The 17,241-nt window shown below is 46.0% G+C and overlaps 1 protein-coding gene across 1 annotated transcript in view; it reads left to right on the top strand.

Moving 5' to 3' along the window:
- LOC116886977 overlaps positions 1-13,552 on the top strand; it is a 160,073-nt gene extending 146,521 nt beyond the window's left edge. Inside the window, exons 43-47 of the mRNA XM_032888467.1 lie at positions 762-914; positions 1,637-1,846; positions 5,482-5,602; positions 11,128-11,255; positions 13,427-13,552. Of these exons, the coding sequence (XP_032744358.1) occupies positions 762-914; positions 1,637-1,846; positions 5,482-5,602; positions 11,128-11,255; positions 13,427-13,552 (738 nt within the window). The remainder of the gene's footprint in view (positions 1-761; positions 915-1,636; positions 1,847-5,481; positions 5,603-11,127; positions 11,256-13,426) is intronic.
- Positions 13,553-17,241: the final 3,689 nt, after the last annotated feature.

The raw sequence follows: 17,241 nt of genomic DNA, 5'->3' as shown, positions 1-17,241 counted from the left end.
GCACACCCCACACCATATGCACAACACACCACACAACGCACACACCATACCACATGCACACCACACACACACACGCCACACCATATGCAACACACACATACACACATACACACACACCCTACACCACATGCACACCACATACCACATGCATGCCATACACACACACACACACACACACACACACATACACACACACACATACACACACACACAGTGCTTCTGCAGCTGCCACAATGATGGCAGGTGGCATGCCCAGCCTTGCTAAAGAATCTGGCAATTGGCAGTTGACCTTTCCCCCCCTGGGAATAGGCAACCTTAGAGTGTTGGGAGAAATAGAAAACAGACAGGTGCAACCAGCCGTGGAGATGAAAGAATGGTGCTTAAGGAAGGTGAAGAGATGAGGCAGAAAGGAGATGTTTATTAAAGGCTTGAGGCTGCTAGCTTTGGATTTTATCTTTGATAATCTGAGGGAAATGAAGTAACAAAAAAGTAAGAGGAAAATCTGCTTTAAACACATGGAACACAGAGCACATATTGGTATTGGTTTGAGAAGCTGCACTTTCCTGGAATCTGGATTTACTCTGGTCTGTTGGGCCATCCATAACTAGATTCACACAACACAATCAATGACCGACCGTCAAGAGCTCCACTCTAGGCAGTGCTAAAGAAGGGCCCTTGCGTGAGGTCTTAGCTAAGGCTTCAGACTAAAACCACAGAAAAGCAGCTTACTTCCTCTCCCTCTGTGTTTGCACTGCTGGCAGGAATCTATTCACAGTAAAAAGGAGTGCTTGCGAATCAAGCTAATGGCGGAGCAAGAAGTGGCTTTACTTCATCAACAGCTCCTGGCTGCAAGGCAAGCCCTGACCAAAGCTCAGACTGACAACAGGAAGCTGTGGTGGCAGAATGAGACCCAGGTACCTAGAGCCCCAGAGGTAGCCAGCCTGAGTGCGGTCATAAGAAGGAACACAGTGGCAACCCGGAATACCACTGACTTGAGAGAAACCTGCAGTTAGTTCCTAGAGAAACCCAGGATAAATGGCTAACTGAGGTGCCTATCAACGTGTCACCACAGGCTCTCCCAGCATCTGTACCCTGTCCAGAGTCCTGGCTGCTGTCAGCACTCCTCCCCCAAGCCCCTCAAGCTTCCCTCCCCTTCCTGCAGCTTCTTTCTTGTCTATATAACCCAGCCATTTTGGCTACATACTCTCCTCCTCTCTTGGTCACTTGACTCTCTCTCTCGGTCCCTCTCTATTACTCCATCTTTCTTCTCTTCCTTGATATTTTTATTTTTTGTTGTTGTGATCGAGACAGTGTCTTACCTCACAGCTCTGTCGGGCTCACAGCCCAGCTCCATTTTTCTGTCTTTAACTATCTAGAATCTGGTTTCCCAGACACGTTTTGAGAATGAAAACAGAGCCCAAGTCAGAAGCACCCTTCATCACTAATGTTCCTATGAAGGGCCCTTGCCTCCTCAGAGGTGAGGGGAGGACTCATTGCTGGTCCCCATGAGGAAGACTTCATGGCAATGCAAATACAGCTTGTACTCAATGGCAGCTGTGAGTACCTCGCCTCAGTCGCCCCTGCTCAGCCTGCTGCTGCCTGCTTTCTTTCTTGCCTTGGCCCTCCCTTGCTGCAGGCCCAACTGCTGAGGGAGTTGGAGCACAGAGTGACTCAAGACGCGGTCACTCGGCAGCAGCTGGATATCATAAAAACATCTGGCATGGAGACGCTCCTGAAAGACGTGGAGCAAAAAGAGCAAAAACTGCAGCTCCTGACAGAAGAGGCTGAGCGGGCTTCGAAGCGAGGCCAGCTGCAGCAGAAGAAGATGGACAGAGACCTGAAGCAGGTTAGGGCTGCTGGGCCTCACCCTAACGGCCTCCCTCCGTGGAATGTCTGTTTCCTGGGACTCTCTGCTCCCCTAGCAGCTTTCTCTCTACTCTGTCGGTTCCCGGACAAGGTTCTCTGTGTGCCACCCTGGAGCAACTGCTTAGGCAAGACTGTTGCAGGCTCAGAGTCCTGGTGTCCTGGGGACATGTTTACCTCTGAACTGGGGTCTTCTAGAGAGCTATGAGCTATACTCTGGAAGAGAAGCAAGCCTGTGAAAGCTGTAATAAGAGATTTTTAGTCCACCGTGTCCAGAAATATAAAGTCAAACATGAAAAGCAAAAGTGGATTTCAGACACAATTTTTATAACTGTACCCCTGGGGGAATAGAAAGGGGTTGTTGTAATGCACGCATGGATTAATTTGACCTCGGTAAGCAGACTGCAGAAGGTAATTCAATAAAACCTGACACGGAAGGTGCTTTACACATATCCGCGGGTGAATAAAGCCCTTAATTCATCCACTAGAGATAACAACAGACAGAAAAGCAATTTGAAAATTAAATTGAACTATTATTGGTCAAGGGTTTCAAGGGCTCTAGAAGTTCTGTGAAGAGAATTAAATTGAATTGAGGGAGTGCTGGATAAGATACTTTCAAGGAAATGGAGAGAGGAGATGAGCTGTTGCAGAGTAAAAGAAAATTGGAATTTCACATTCATGAACTGGGCATGATGACTCATGTCTGTAATCCCAGCACCAGGGACACTGAGGCATGAGGCTTGCCATGAGTTTGAAGTTAATCTAAGCTACATAGAGAAAACACCTACAAAAAATGTACCCTTCCCGCCTTGCTAGGACTCACCCACTGAGTCTTACAGGGGAGCTGCACGATACCTATCTTATTGGCATGTTTTATTTTTATCAGAAGGCCCCTGCTATATAATAATCCCAGAAGGTGCAAGATTCCATGGAGCCTGCTTCAGACAGATCTTTTGGCACTAACCTTTTAGGTAACTCAGGAGGTCACATCAGCCCGGGAAGCTACTTTTTCTCCCAAAGCTAGAAAAAAAAAATGATCCAGCATTAACCTTATAATAACCATTAATTAAAATCCTGCTTGCTTGCCTAGCAAGCGCAAGGCCCTGGGTTCGGTCGGTCCCCAGCTCAGAAAAAAAGAAAAAAAAAATCCTGCTTGCCCAGTCCTTTGTTCTACAAGGCGCTGACTAGGAAGGAGTGGTATAGTGCCCATATCCTTCCTTCAAATATGCTCATATAGAACTAGTTACCTGTGTTATATTTTCCTATCTCTGTGACAAAATAACTGACAAAAGCAACTTAAGGGAAAAAGGGTTTCTTTCAGCTCACAGTTTGAGGGGATTTGGCTCACAGTCTGAGGGGATACAGTTCATTGGCTCACAGTTTGAGGGGATACAGTCCTTTGGCTCACAGTTTGAGGGGATACAGTCCTTTGGCTCACAGTTTGAGGGGATACAGTTCATTGGCTCACAGTTTGAGGGGATACAGTCATTTGGCTCACAGTCTGAGGGGATACAGTTCATTGGCTCACAGTTTGAGGGGATACAGTCCTTTGGCTCACAGTTTGAGGGGATATAGTCCATTTTCTAACGGTTTTGGGGGATACAGTTCATCAAGGCAAAGAAGGCAAAGATGGAGAAGTATAAGACTGGCGGTAATATCACACCCCCATCAGGAAGCAGAGAGGGGATGAGAAATAGAGCCAGACTATGAAACTTGACTCTGTGACCTACTTCCTCCATTTAGGTTCTGTCGTCTTAAGTTTCCGCAGCCTTGTAAAACACAAGCTGGGAACCAAGTGTTTTAACACGTGAGCTATGTAGTAAGACACTTCACATTCAAACTATAATCCTACATTATTATTTTAATTATTATTGCTTAATTTTTATTTAATGGCAGCAATTCTGATGCAATTAAAATAAGTATCTTGAGATTTTTCTCAATCAAGACACATGACCATCAAAACTGCTAGCCCTTTCTCAGTTACTTCTCTCCCTCTCTGACAGCCCTTGTGCCTATGGGCTTCTCCACCCCAAGTGGCAGCAAAAGGCCATCAGGCATGTGACCAGGAACAGCAGTGACTTCTTTGGCCTATCTCTAAGCTCCATCTTCATGGATGGCTAATGGCTGGCTGACTTCAGAGAAAACCCTTGTTTGTTCACTGTGCCTGGAAAGGTTACTTAGAGCATAGGTTTTGGAATCGTGCCCCAAGCTGTAACTATGGCTGGGTGACTTTGATACTTTTCATGACCTTTCTTCCTAGGCTGTGAGGGGAGATTAGATAACTCATGTAGTGGGCTGCTCTAATGCTGCTTGTATCCCAAGGCTAATTTGGGGCCCCCAAGACTGGTGCCCCAGTGAGGAGTCTGCCCATAAGATACTGAGGGACCCTGCCCACCAGTTAATAGTGATTGGCGAATAAAGATGCCAACAGCCAATAGCTGGGCAGAAGAGACATAGGTGGGCCTGAGGTTTGGCAGGCTTGAGAGAAGCAGAGAGTAGCAGCCGTGAGATAGAAGTGTGCCAGAGGGGAGAAAGGAGAGCCACCATGGATTAGCGGAGTCATATAAACACATGGCCATGTGGGCCGGCCGATTGGAGGTAAGAGCAGCCCATAGGAAACATAGTAAGTAATAACTTGGGTTGTGGGTAGGAAGGTAGATTCTAACATCGTGGAGAGTAGGCAGTTGTCCAGCTACTGTGCTACCTGAGGCATATTAAAAAATATAAAGGCGGGTTGGGGATTTAGCTCAGTGGTAGAGCGCTTGCCTAGTAAGTGCAAGGCCCTGGGTTTGGTCCTCAGCTCTGGAAAAAAAATAGATATATAAAGGCTATGTCTTTTATCCAGGAACACAAATGGTCTAAGGTAGGTAGAAACCCCATACCTGGATAATTAATAATTCGACTGCAAACTAAATCCCAGAATAGGGACTGATAGCCAACTTTCAACGGGGGTTAGGGTCTGTGGTTGTGGTGGACCCCATTGGGCCCTTGAGTGTAGACAAGCCTCAGAAACAGATAGGTAGATTGGACTCAACCCTCTCACTAACGGTTGACTCTGACAAAGACGTTGTACGCACACCAGTCCTTAGTAAGCCTGCCTCTTTCCTCTAATAGTACTTCTCAGACTTCCTGGGCTCTAACTTCCTTGTACTCACCAAGTAGAAAGGAAAAATGTTAGAAACACTGGGTAAAGGTGCTTGCCTCCCAATTTGATGACCTGAGTTTGACCCACTGCAGCCACATGGGTTGAAGGAAAGAATCAGTTCCCACAAGTTGTCCTCTGACTCTCACATAGGCACCATGGCATGCAGGTGGCCCAGACACAGACACACGGATACTCAGGTACAAATACATAAATAGGTAAAAACAAATAACTTTTTTAAACATGCATAAAGTTGTAGATGAACAAAGCAGGGATTGCACAGAGGGTTTTGGCCCTCTTTGGTTCAGTTTACCAAAGCTGTTGATTCCGGTCTAAGTTCAGCCTGTCCGGGATTCTGAAGACTGTTCATCATGGAGTAGCCTTGGGCCTATACTCTCCCTCAGAAGTCACCTGCGAACCAAGGGCACTAAAGAAACCACCACACAGCGTGTCCGTTCCCTGCCCTCTCTCCTCAGATGAGAAACCGGCTCGCTCAGGAGCGCAGTATGAAGCTGGAGGCCTTCCAACGAGTGCAGGAGCTACTGAATCGGCTTCACGACACCAAGCAGCCCTCTGCCCACATGGCCTCCCCAGTCGGTGAGCACACCCTCCTCTGGCTAAATCACCCAGTCTTGAGGACATGAGTTGAAGGGGGGGGGTCTCCATGACTCCAAGTCTTGGTCACAACCCAAAGCCAGGGAGGTAGTGAGTTCTTGGTGATTGCACACTGAATGAATAACATGTGGGGTTAAAAACAAACAAACAAACAAACAAAACAAAAACCCATCTCTGGTTTGCACTGAATTCCCTACTTAGTCCAATCCGTCCCAGCTGGTTGGAGAAGGTGTAAATACCACCTGGAGAGCATTAAGTGTTGCCTTTTTGTCAGAGTAGCTCAATGATCTGAGGCAACATCAACCAAAATTTCTAAGATTCAGAGAGGACATTATGATTGTTGGGTGCTGGGAGTTCAAGGGCCCCTGTGAAGATGGCCACCGGAGTAGTCCTGTGGACAGCGTAGACAGTGGGCAGCATGAACATCAGACCCCAGAACTGGCTTCCTCCCCTGTACAATGAGTACTGAATTGATTCCAGCCCGATGAGAAATATCAAATATCCGTAGCCATGCTTGGGCCAGCATTAGGATCAGTCAAGCTATTCCTTTCTGATCTGGACATGGACTGGTTGAGGGTGTGGGCTTTGAGGAAGCCTGCCAGACTCTGTCACTGTTAGCTGTGGGATTAAGGAGGTTAATTGACTTCTCACAGGAGAGTGTGAATACCCCTATGTTCTGTGCATTACATGGAATAACACATACCCGACACTTAGGGTATTCTCTTGTCAGAAGTTGTATATGATGAGCCCTACAGTTTCATACATATGCTTAGTTCTTTATCTGTGTTTCCTTTGGCTGCTTACCAACATGAACGAGCTGAGGAAATACAGTTTTTCAGAAACTTGTTAAGAACACAGCTGCCTGGGCTGGAGAGGTGGCTCAGCGGTTAAGAGCCCTGACTGCTCTTCCAGAGGTGCTGAGTTCAATTCCAGGCAACCACGTGGTGGCTCACAACCATCTGTAATGGAACCAGATCTTTCAGTGTGTCTGAGGACAATGACAGTGTACCGTGTACTTACATAAAACAAACAAATAAATCTTTAGGGGTTGGGGATTTAGCTCAGTGGTAGAGCGCTTGCCTAGTAAGCGCAAGGCCCTGGGTTCGGTCCCCAGCTCCTAAAAAAAGAAAAGAAAGGAAAACAAAAACAAAAACAAAAAAACAAAAACACAGCTGCGCTTGCCCATGAAGGCCCCAGGCCCTCCTCCCTGCCTCTGTGCTTGCCTAGGCCTTGAGGTGGAGTTTGGTGTCTTTGCCCCAGACTTACTATTACTGCTCTGCCTACCCTAAGACCAGAGCCCTGTTGTGACCATGACTGCCAAGCAATTCACTATTGAACTTTCCTTTCTGTCTTCTCCCTCTGCTTTGTGATCCTAAGTCATGTCCCCCTGAGAGTTGCCACCCAGGGCCCTCAGTGTCTGTGAATATAAGGAGAAGAGTCAGAATGAGTAGGTTTCTGAAGGTCAGGGTGTTGGTATCAGGAATTGCCCCTAGCTGTGGACACCTTTTTGGCCACTGTTGCCATGGCAACGGCCATACATTTCCCAGAAGACCTTTTGGTTCAATTCGTACCTCCATCTGGGAACCTTTAAGTCACATTCCAAGTAAAAGGCAGATTCCCTGCCCCCTAGGCCTTTTTTTTCCTCTTCTTTCTCTTGCCCCTTCCCTTTGTCTCCTTCCCCCACTAAAATCTCACCACGTGGAACCATGTTGGTGTTGGTTTGGTGCTCTCTTTCCCCACGGGTGTGGCTGATATTCTGATATTATTAACAACACAGGGACCCACCTGCTTAAGACTGAAGAGAAAGAAGTTAGTCTAGGCTTCAGGCCTAGCAGATTCCCTCTACATGTTGTGGAGGGGTTTTGTAGCTGGGGTCTGTGCCACCCAACATGCAGGCAAAGAACAAAGAATTAAATCTTTAAATTGCACTGTGCTCCCGGAACCAGCAGTGCGAGAAGACAGTGGATTAATATGGTAAATTTGTCTTCTGTCTCCTAACAGCCAGCGTGGGGGCGGAGCAGTTAAATATTGCAGTTTCCCCTCTAATTAGGTGGTCATTGTCTCCTCTCTGTCTGCAGGAGGCAGGTTCTCAGACGTGAAGGCCACCAAGTCTTGACCACCTCGATCGAAGGTTAACTCAGAACAAACAAACTATTGACAGTGTGTTCCTGCAGATTTCCTTCCCACAGAATGAAAGGCAGATGTGCTCTGGCGTTCCTTTTCTAATTCATTTGGCAGCCTAGCTGTGTCACCTGCCCGTACTTTGTACACGCCCCTCTTCAAACAATTCCCCTAGCAACCTCAGGTCTCGGGACTACACGTACACTAATGGCTCTCCACCCCTAACAATAATCAAATATTAACAGTTCCTATTTGAGTGTGTTCTCAATATATTCCGGTGTGAGACAGAAAGGCCGATTCGACCTAGGCCGCCTTAGGGTGCGTGCACAGTAAGGCAAGTTGTGCCCTTAAAGCGAACTCTTAGGTCGATTACCCAGTTTATCGCCTTATGCTTAGGTAACTGGATGTGATGTGAGATAAGATGCAGGACGGGGAAGGGGTATTCACAGTAGGAAAATATGATTATACGACCTAATCTATGGGTCAAAATAAGGACCCATCTACTCACTATGCCCTTTAAACAGTGACTGGGGTCTTTGAGTGCCCTCACCCCGGTGTCAGGCTGTCTCTCTTGACTGTGTCCCTCTCTTCTCTGAGCTTTGAATAAAGCTGTCTTCTTACTTTTGAAAGTCTGTGTCATCCCCGATTTCAAACCTTGAAAAAGAAAAAACCGAGCCCAGGAGCCTAGACAAGCCGGGCCTGGCCTCGGGCCCCACCACGGGTGGTTCCTGGTTAGGCTGCCGGAGGCGGGCGTGGTCCCCACAATGCAAAGGCACCTTTAGGGGTGGAGCTTAGCTTGGTGGTCCTTGCTTGCTGTGGAGCTGCTCTCTAAAAGAATTTAGGTAGTTCTTGTGGGGAAGGAGCTGGGGTTGCCTTTTGTGGCTTCCCAGTGTTGTTGATCAAAGACTTTAAAATTGACTCAGAAAGAGGAAGGAACATTTTGTTCGAATTTGAGAGGAAAGTAACCACAGCGAGGATAAGCAGTCAGTCTCAGCGACGGCTGTGAGGAGGGCAAGGAGAAGAGAGTGCTGGCCTTTTGAGTTGAGGTCCGAGGACGAAGGCACTTTCAGGGACAAAGGGCGGCTGCAGGAGGGACTGCGCAGCAGCTGGTATTTAGGGAAAGAGGAAGAATGTCGGGAGTATTGGTGAAGCGTGCTAGGGTTTTGGCCAATAGCCAAAAAAGAGGATTAAAAAGAAGGAAAAGTGTTTTTTGTTGTTTTTTTTTTTTGTTTTTTTTTTAGTTAGAAAAGCAGACAGGCTGACTGTAAGAATCTGTACCCGATATTGGGGGAGGGGTGAGGGCGCTACAGCAGCATATCTCTGTATTGACATACATCATCAATGTGATTGACAGGCGTCATTCATCTATTACTTTTGGGGTAGCATAGGGAGCAGCATGTCTCTAAAGGTCAGTCTTCTCCTCTTAAGGAGGTAAGTGTTCACAACAAGATTTGGATTCCGATTCAGAGCCCCTGAGTCTCCTAATGTCATCTAGCTACCTACAAGCTGAGCCCTCAAGAGAGCTGCTAGCTATTTCTAGCATCTCATTCTAGCCATGAAAACTGAAGTGGTCACACTGTCCTTTCCCTTCTTGTGCTCTCCGGGTTGGAGCTCTTCTACTCTGCCTTCTCAGGAGTCTTGAGCAATCCTTTGCCTGTTTCCTTTCTCCACACTGGTATTTCCTGTCAGTTGAGGGTTCTGGATATTTCTCTAGGGTGTATCACCCAGAAGGAATCTTGTAACTAACAATTAAATATTGATCAACGTATGTGTCAAGATCATAAAATCCACTTAAAATAGAGCCTTCCTTGAATCTGGGTTTGATGCTTATGCCTGTAACCCTGGCCTATAACCCCAGAGCTCAGGGGATCCCAGCACTGAAGACAGGAAGGATGGAGTTTGATGCCGGGCCATATACATCTCCATAACCGTACCCATATCATCTTCATACACATAATCATGTATATTCATAACCATATACATAATCATATACATATAAAAAGCAACAAAAGCCAAGCAAAATTAATAATAAAACCACCTCCCTTGACCACACATTCCTTCTCCTGTTCATAGTCAAGCGTATTTTTGATCACTCTCTTAATTTGCTTTCCTTAATTTACTCTACAGCCCACAACTACTAAGGAGAAGGAGACAGAGTCACAGAGATTCAGAATGAACTGTGACGGTGAATTTGAACAGTCTAGAGATAGCTTTCTATTTGACTGTTGTGAGTCTTCTCTAGTCTGGTCATGAGTTGCCGTTCTTAGTGTGTGACTTCTACTTCATGGACCAAAATGGCTGCTTAAGTTTTCCAGCCAACAGGAAATGAGAAACCTAGAAGAGTTCACTGCTCTCTTACAGGCACTTCCTGGAAGTTACCTAGGATCCTTTGGGGCATATCTCATTAGCTGACATTTAGCCCAGAAGACTGGGATACACAGTTTTGACTGCAGGACACTAAATGTCTGATGAGAAGCTGGGGACTCTATTTATAAGGAAGTAAAGGAAGAATGACACGTAGGGACCAAGTACAGGTCTGCCACATCTGCTTTTAAATCCCTACCTCCTCCCTGTTGCAGATCTTGCCAGAGTCACAGAGGCCCATGTCTCTAAGTGCATGGACACTACTGAAATCTCACTACCTCCTTCTGTAGTGTTTGAGTCAGAAACATGGATACTCCTAGGCCACCTTTCCTGCTCCTTTTCCTGCCAGTAGTCCACAGTTCTCATCTCTAGTTCCAGTCTTTCTTCCCAGAGCCAGCCTCTAAAGAGCAGAGCCATGCAGAGCTGGGTCTGACTTTTCCCACATTGTTCCCGGTGAGGAAAGCCTTAGATCCCATGGCTTTGATCATGGTTTGTCAAGTCTACACCTGCAGCTCAAAACGTTCCTCTGCGCTCTAGACCAGGACATCCAGTGACTTCTCCATGTCTCTGCTTTGGAGTCTCTGGGTCACAAGTTCAACAGGTAAATCAGGACTCATCTTCAACTCCTCCGCTTGACTCCCTTTGGGAGCACACGCTGTCTCAGCAAACGCTCTTGCCAAATAATCCAAGACTCGAGCCAGAATTTGAGCGCTATCCTTCCTTACCTGGGAACCTAGTTAATTAATGGAACGGCTCTCAGTCTGTAACCTTGACATCTCAGAGACCAAATCTCCCACAATCCCCCTTTTATGTCATCCCCAAACAAACAAACACACACACAAACAAAAACAACAACAACAACAAAAACATTGTCCAAAGTCCTCGCTTGAATTAAATGCTGAATTTAAGTTCTAATAAAACGTTATGTTAAATCTGGGTCTGTACATTGCAACAAGAGACCTACTTTGTTTTCTTTTTTTGTTTTTTTGTTTTTTGTTTGTTTTTGTTTTTTTACTTTGCAGGGCTTAGATCCCAGACCCACTGCTCCCTAAATTCTGCCCCAGCATTATTCCGATACTCTCCCCATCATTTTTCAAAGACTCATCTTATGGGCAGTAAAATGTCAAGAAGGATTCAAAGGCCAAAGACCGTGAGTGATTAAAAGCTTGGCTATTTGTAGGAAACAACTAAAAAAAAACTGTACCTGGTGTTATGAGTGCAGGGTGACCTCCAACTGACATTAGGACGATTCTATAGTGTAATACTATCTCGGTGGTTTAGACCTGTTTTACACAGTTTTGGTGTTAAAATAAGCCCAAGGGCGTCTTCTGAATTACAGCTCTTAATCATCTACGATAATTAATTACTGGTATCAGTTCCCTTATCTGAATTCCTCCCACCTCCATCTTATTTATTACTCATTCATTCATTCATTCATTCATTCATTTGGTTGGCTGATTTGGTATGCATATGTCATATACATCTCCATGCATGCTCCAGCATGCATATGTGGAGGTCAGGGGACAGACTGAAAGAGGCAGTTCTCTCTTTCCACCATCTTGATCCTGGGAATGAAAACTCAGGCCATCAAACTTAGCCTTTCCTGGTGTTGTTTTCATTGAAAGTGTAACTGTTCAACTGTCGGTCTAGTTTTTGATAGACGCTCATTGCAGCATGGAAAACATATAGTTAAGAAAGTCCAGAAAGAAGGCGGGAGCCAATGAGGCCTTCCCAGATCAGGGCCACGGGACTGTGGTCGCTGTCACTCCATCCCTCAGCCTCTGTGTGATCATCTTTCCCTAAAATGTGAAATTCTAGTGGAGTGGTCCTGCAATGTCCCCAAGAAGTTGGTTCCCGGACCCCAGTGGGTACTAAATTCATGACTACTTAAATCCGCTACATAAAATAATGTAGCATTTGCATATTGAATATAAAAAGCAAACAAAAAGGAAATGCATGACTGTCCCTATGTATGGTGGAGGAGAAAGTTTATTATGAATATGTGGGAGAGCACAGCCAGAGGCGGGGTCATCTGGGTGAGCTCAGAGTGGTCATGACCCTGAGCCATGAGGGAGAAGGGAGAATGGAGAGGAAAGAGGGGGCAACAGCGGAGAAACACAAAAGAGCAGACAAAAGGGACAGGTAACCAAAATGGTTGAATTATAGAAAGGCAGCTGGAGGAAGGGCAGCCCAGCCCCTGCGCTGGAGAAGTTTAGAGGAGGGAGTAGGGTACGCCAGCCAATCCTGTAACAGCTGAGCTGAGAGAAGCTGGGAGAACATGGCGGCCAGGCCTGCTTCCATAGAGTAAACAGGCACCTCGGCCATTTGTCCCGGGTTTGAAAACTAACACATTCGACCTTCACACGATTTCCCATACACTTTAAATCGCCTCTTGATTACTTCTAATATTTAAGCAATGTAATATCAATTAGGGGATGTCGACAGAAAAAGTCTATAATACAGTCCAGATTTGATCATTTTCAATTATTTTTGATCTATAGCTGGTTAAGTCCATGAGTAGAACATGGAGAAAAATCAGTATATTTGTTTTTATAGAAGAGAAAAAAAGATTACTTTTTGTGTGGAGAAAACCAAGACAGCTCATGATTCGGTCCATCTCTGCATCATTTCTGAAAGCTCAGAGTACCGTGGGGGTGTTGGCAGTCATAGCCCTTGTGGTTGAAGAGGCTAAGTAGCTATGTGGCTCGATGGAGACCCACTGTGTGTGAGAAACCTAGCGGGGTAACGGAGTAGGGCTAAGTATTTGTTGGCTATTACCAGATAAACCCTACCAAGACACAAAAATAAACCATTGGATAAACTAAAATAAACCGTTCTGTGAAGTATTCTGTGGTTTCATGACCATGGGTATAGTAGGAACCGTAAGCAGGAAACAGGAAGGCAGGCAACAGGAGCATGAGTTGAGCCACTTCAAGCCTATCTGTGGTGTGACCGCCTAGGCTAGAAGATACGACAGAAGGACAGTGACTGATGGGGGCGTCCACGTGACCGTGATACGTACACAGATGATTTTCTCAAAAAAAAAAAATAGTGCATTGTGACGCAGAAGATAGAATACTAAAGACTGTTTAGGTTGTTCTGGGCCAGCAAGTCTTTTCTTTTTACCTGGAATTGCCGCCGACAGATTCATTCTTGACTAGTTCCCTTATGACAAGGAGGTGCATGAAAGGGGGCCTCCAGACAGTCTGTGATGTTAGTCTCAGCAGCTCCCTTTGCTATGTTATGAGAATCCTTTGCTACCTTAAAAAAAGAAACAAAACAAAAACAAAAACGAAATCCAATACCGACTTGTTATTATAGGTACCGGTAAAACACAGCAGAACGGACGGTGATTCTTTACCCAGTGTGGCAGAAAATGCTCAACTTACAACTTTCCCAGTTCAAACAGCGCCATCATCCGGGATTTCATTCAGACCTGAAAGGTAATCTTTGAGAGAGAGAGAGAGAGAGAGAGAGAGAGAGAGAGAGAGAGAGAGAGAGAGGGAGAGGGGAGGGGGAGAGGAGGGGGAGGAGGGGGGGGGGGAGGGGGGCAGGGGGGGACAGCGAGAAGGAGGGGGGAGGGGGGGGAGGAAGGGGAGGAGAGGGAGAGAGAGAGAGAGAGAGAGAGAGAGAGAGGAGAGGGAGAGGGAGAGGGAGAGGGGAGAGAGAGAGAGAGAGAGAGAGAGAGTGTGTGTGTGTGTGTGTGTGTGTGTGTGTGTGTGTGTGTGTGTAGATAGATAAAGATGACCCTAGCCTACTTCCATCCATCTTTTCCTCCTAGTGTGTGGCCGCCCGTCCTGAAGGACTGAGATGACCTCATCCTGAGTCCCTCCCACATGAAGCCAGCCTTGGTCCCAGGTCTGAAAGCATTCAGGCTTTTAGGCTTTGGTTTGCATACTACAGGCTGTTGTTACTGGCTGCCCAGCGGTCTCTCAGTTTGAGTTTTGAGTAACAAGGTAGGTAAGGTGGGCCATGACAGTGAGCCTTGGTGCTGACCTGTCTACAAAGAAATGAAGACCCAGGACTGGAAAGCTGGCTCATCCATTAAGAGTGCTGCTCCCCCAAGGACCCCCGCTCAGTTCCAGCTTCGACCTCTAACTCTAGTTCCAAGGATTCTGATTTTCTTCTCTGGCCTCTATGGATACTAGGCACCATGTGTTACACATACATAAATGCAAGTAAGCATACATATAAAGCAAAAAATAAATAAGTCCCTATAAAAATATGCTATTAAAAATAAGTAGAAACTGTTATAGTTCAATAAAGATTCATCCAAGCAAATTTCAAAGCATTTTTCTTTTACATAAATCCCTTCTTATAGCCTTTTCATTTTTTTCTTGTAAATGCTAAAACTCCTTACTTTATTGTCTTTTTTTTTTTAAGAGAGAGAGAAAGAGATGACCAAAGAAACAGTTACATCCATAAGTTTATACATTGCTGTAGTTTGGGTCTCAACGGTCTCCCAAAGGTCCACTGTGTTGATGAGATTTTTGTCAAGTTTACATGTGCAGTCATCTGGAACAAGGGACAAGCAGCTGAGAACTGCCTCCATTAGACTGGCTTATGAGCTTATCTACAGGGCATTTTCTTGATTAATGATTGATTTAGAAGAACCCAGTCCACTGTGGGCGGTGTCACCCCTACGGAGGTGGTCCTGGTTTGTATAAGAAAGCAGCCTGAGTGAGTCAGGGAAAACTAGGCAGTAAGGTAGCCTTGGCGTCCCTCTAGGATAGTCTCTCCTATAAATCAAATAAATGGTTTCCTCCCAAGTATTTTAGTCAGTGTCTTAGTCAGGGTTTCTATTCCTGCACAAACATCATGACCAAGAAGCAAGTTGGGGAGGAAAGGGTTTATTCAGCTTACACTTCCACATTGCTGTTCATCACCAAAGGAAGTCAGGACTGGAACTCACGCAGGTCAGGAAGCAGGAGCTGATGCAGAGGCCATGGAGGGATGTTACTTACTGGCTTGCTTCCCCTGGCTTGCTCAGCTTGCTCTCTTACCAAACCCAAGACCACCAGCCCAGGGACGGCACCACCCACAATGGGCTGGGTCCTCCCACCTTGATCACTAGTTGGAGAAAATGCCTTATGGCTGGGTCTCATGAAGGCATTTCCACAACTGAGGCTCCCTTTCCCTGTGATAACTCCAGCTTGTGGCAAGTTGACACTCAAAACTAACCGGTACAAAGTAACAAAGTAACAAAGTAACAGTGAGCAAACTCTAAGGCAGACTCTCTCTAGGGAACTGAAGGCTACCCATTTACTACAAAAATTAAAATTAAAACTGGACTTGTTTTGCGCAGACTTTGAAGGAGGTGTGGCTTAATGGGATGGCTGGATTATCCAGTAGTGGCCATTTCAAGGCAGCACTGCCTCCCAGTCAGCAACACAGGCATTATTAGTTGCTTTTTTTTTTTTACAAATATACTGTGAAAATTCAGACAAAGAGTAACAGAAAGGGTAAGATCAGACAGCTTGTAGCAGTATCACTGAAAGAGTGTTTGGGCTACTGCAAAGAAGGGCATGGTTGCTGAGGAGATTAGCATCAATAAACAGAGTCTACGTGGACAGCAGTCACTGGGGAGTAGAACTCTAATAGGACGAGGAGTTGTGGCTTTGTGGAGCATGCTACCATGCTTCTCACCACCATAACAGACTAACATTCTGAAACTGCAAGCAAGCCCCAATTAAATGTTGTCCTTTGTAAGAGTTGCTGTGTCATAGCGTCCCTTCACAGCAATACGAGCAGTGACTAACATGTGGTGGGGCTAAGGCAGGATGGCGAGTTCCAAATGCCACCCTTCTGACCTCTCCATAGTACCAACACAAGCTCCCATTGGCAATCAAGACTAATAGAGACTTTTTTTTTTTAACTGCATATTGGGTTTTAAAAAAAGTAAACATATGTGCAGTACGTGTGAACGCCTCAAGAAGAGACCAGAGGGGCTGGGGATTTAGCTCAGTGGTAGAGCGCTTACCTAGGAAGCGCAAGGCCCTGGGTTCGGGTCCCCAGCTCGAAAAAAGAAAAAAAAAAAAAAAAAAAAAAAAAAAGAAGAGACCAGAGCCACCAGAGGTAGAGTTGTGGGCAGTTTTGAGCCTCCTGACATGGGTGCTGGGAATTCAGTCCTCTCTAAGAGCAGCAGGGCTATCTCTCCAGCCTCTGCAGATCTGAAGCGCAGGTAGCAGTTGTCCGAGGTCTCATGTCACTGAAACTATTGCAGAAGCCTTGATTTTAGCATTTTATGAAGTTCTCCAGGCTACATTCCTTTTCTTTCTTTTTTTTTTTTTCCGGAGCTGGGGACCGAACCCAGGGCCTTGCGCTTGCTAGGCAAGCGCTCTACCACTGAGCCAAATCCCCAACCTGCTACATTCCTAACTTAGAACATGTGGTGGTATCGTCTGACTACTGTCAAAATGGAGTACTCAGGGAGCTATTGTACCTTTCAATTAGGCCAGCTACTTCCTGGTGAAGGGCATGTTGGTTTCATGGATTTGACATTACCACAGTATTTCCTATGCTATTAAACTGATTCTTTGTTTAGCAGTAATACTATGTAGGGCTGGGGAAATGGCTCAGTGGGTAGAGTGATTGCTGTGCAAGTGCAGGACCTAGTATAGATCCTTCGCACTCACATAAAAGTAACAGGTGATGGTGCCCACAGTAATCCCAGTCCCTGGAGGGATGGGGAAACAGGAAGTTCCCAGGGGCTCACCGATCAGCCAATCAGTGAAGGTCCAAGTTCAGTGAGACCTCATCTCAAAAAAAAAAAAAAATATATGGTAAAGAATTGAAAAAGACATGAGATCAACCTCTGGCTTCCATACATAGAGACAGAGAAACGTGTATGCACACATATGCATATAAGCGCGCGCGCGCACACACACACACACACACACACACACACACACACACACACACACACTGGCAACTCTTATAAAGAAAAGCATTTAATTGGGGGATGGTTTACAGTTTCAGAGGTTCAGTCCATTGTTGCCATGAAAGGGAGTGTGGCATCCTGCAGGCAGACTTGGTGCTGGAGAAGGAGCTGAGAGTTCTAGATCTGGACCCACAGGCAGCAGGAACAGGTCTCAAAGCCCATCCCCAGTGATACACTTCCAACAAGGCCACACCCT

The sequence above is a fragment of the Rattus rattus genome, chromosome 18, assembly GCF_011064425.1.
Source record: "Rattus rattus isolate New Zealand chromosome 18, Rrattus_CSIRO_v1, whole genome shotgun sequence".
NCBI classification, from domain to species: Eukaryota; Metazoa; Chordata; class Mammalia; order Rodentia; family Muridae; genus Rattus; species Rattus rattus.
The sequence above is the reverse complement of the archived record's forward strand: the minus strand, read 5'-3'. Positions and strand labels throughout refer to the sequence as shown.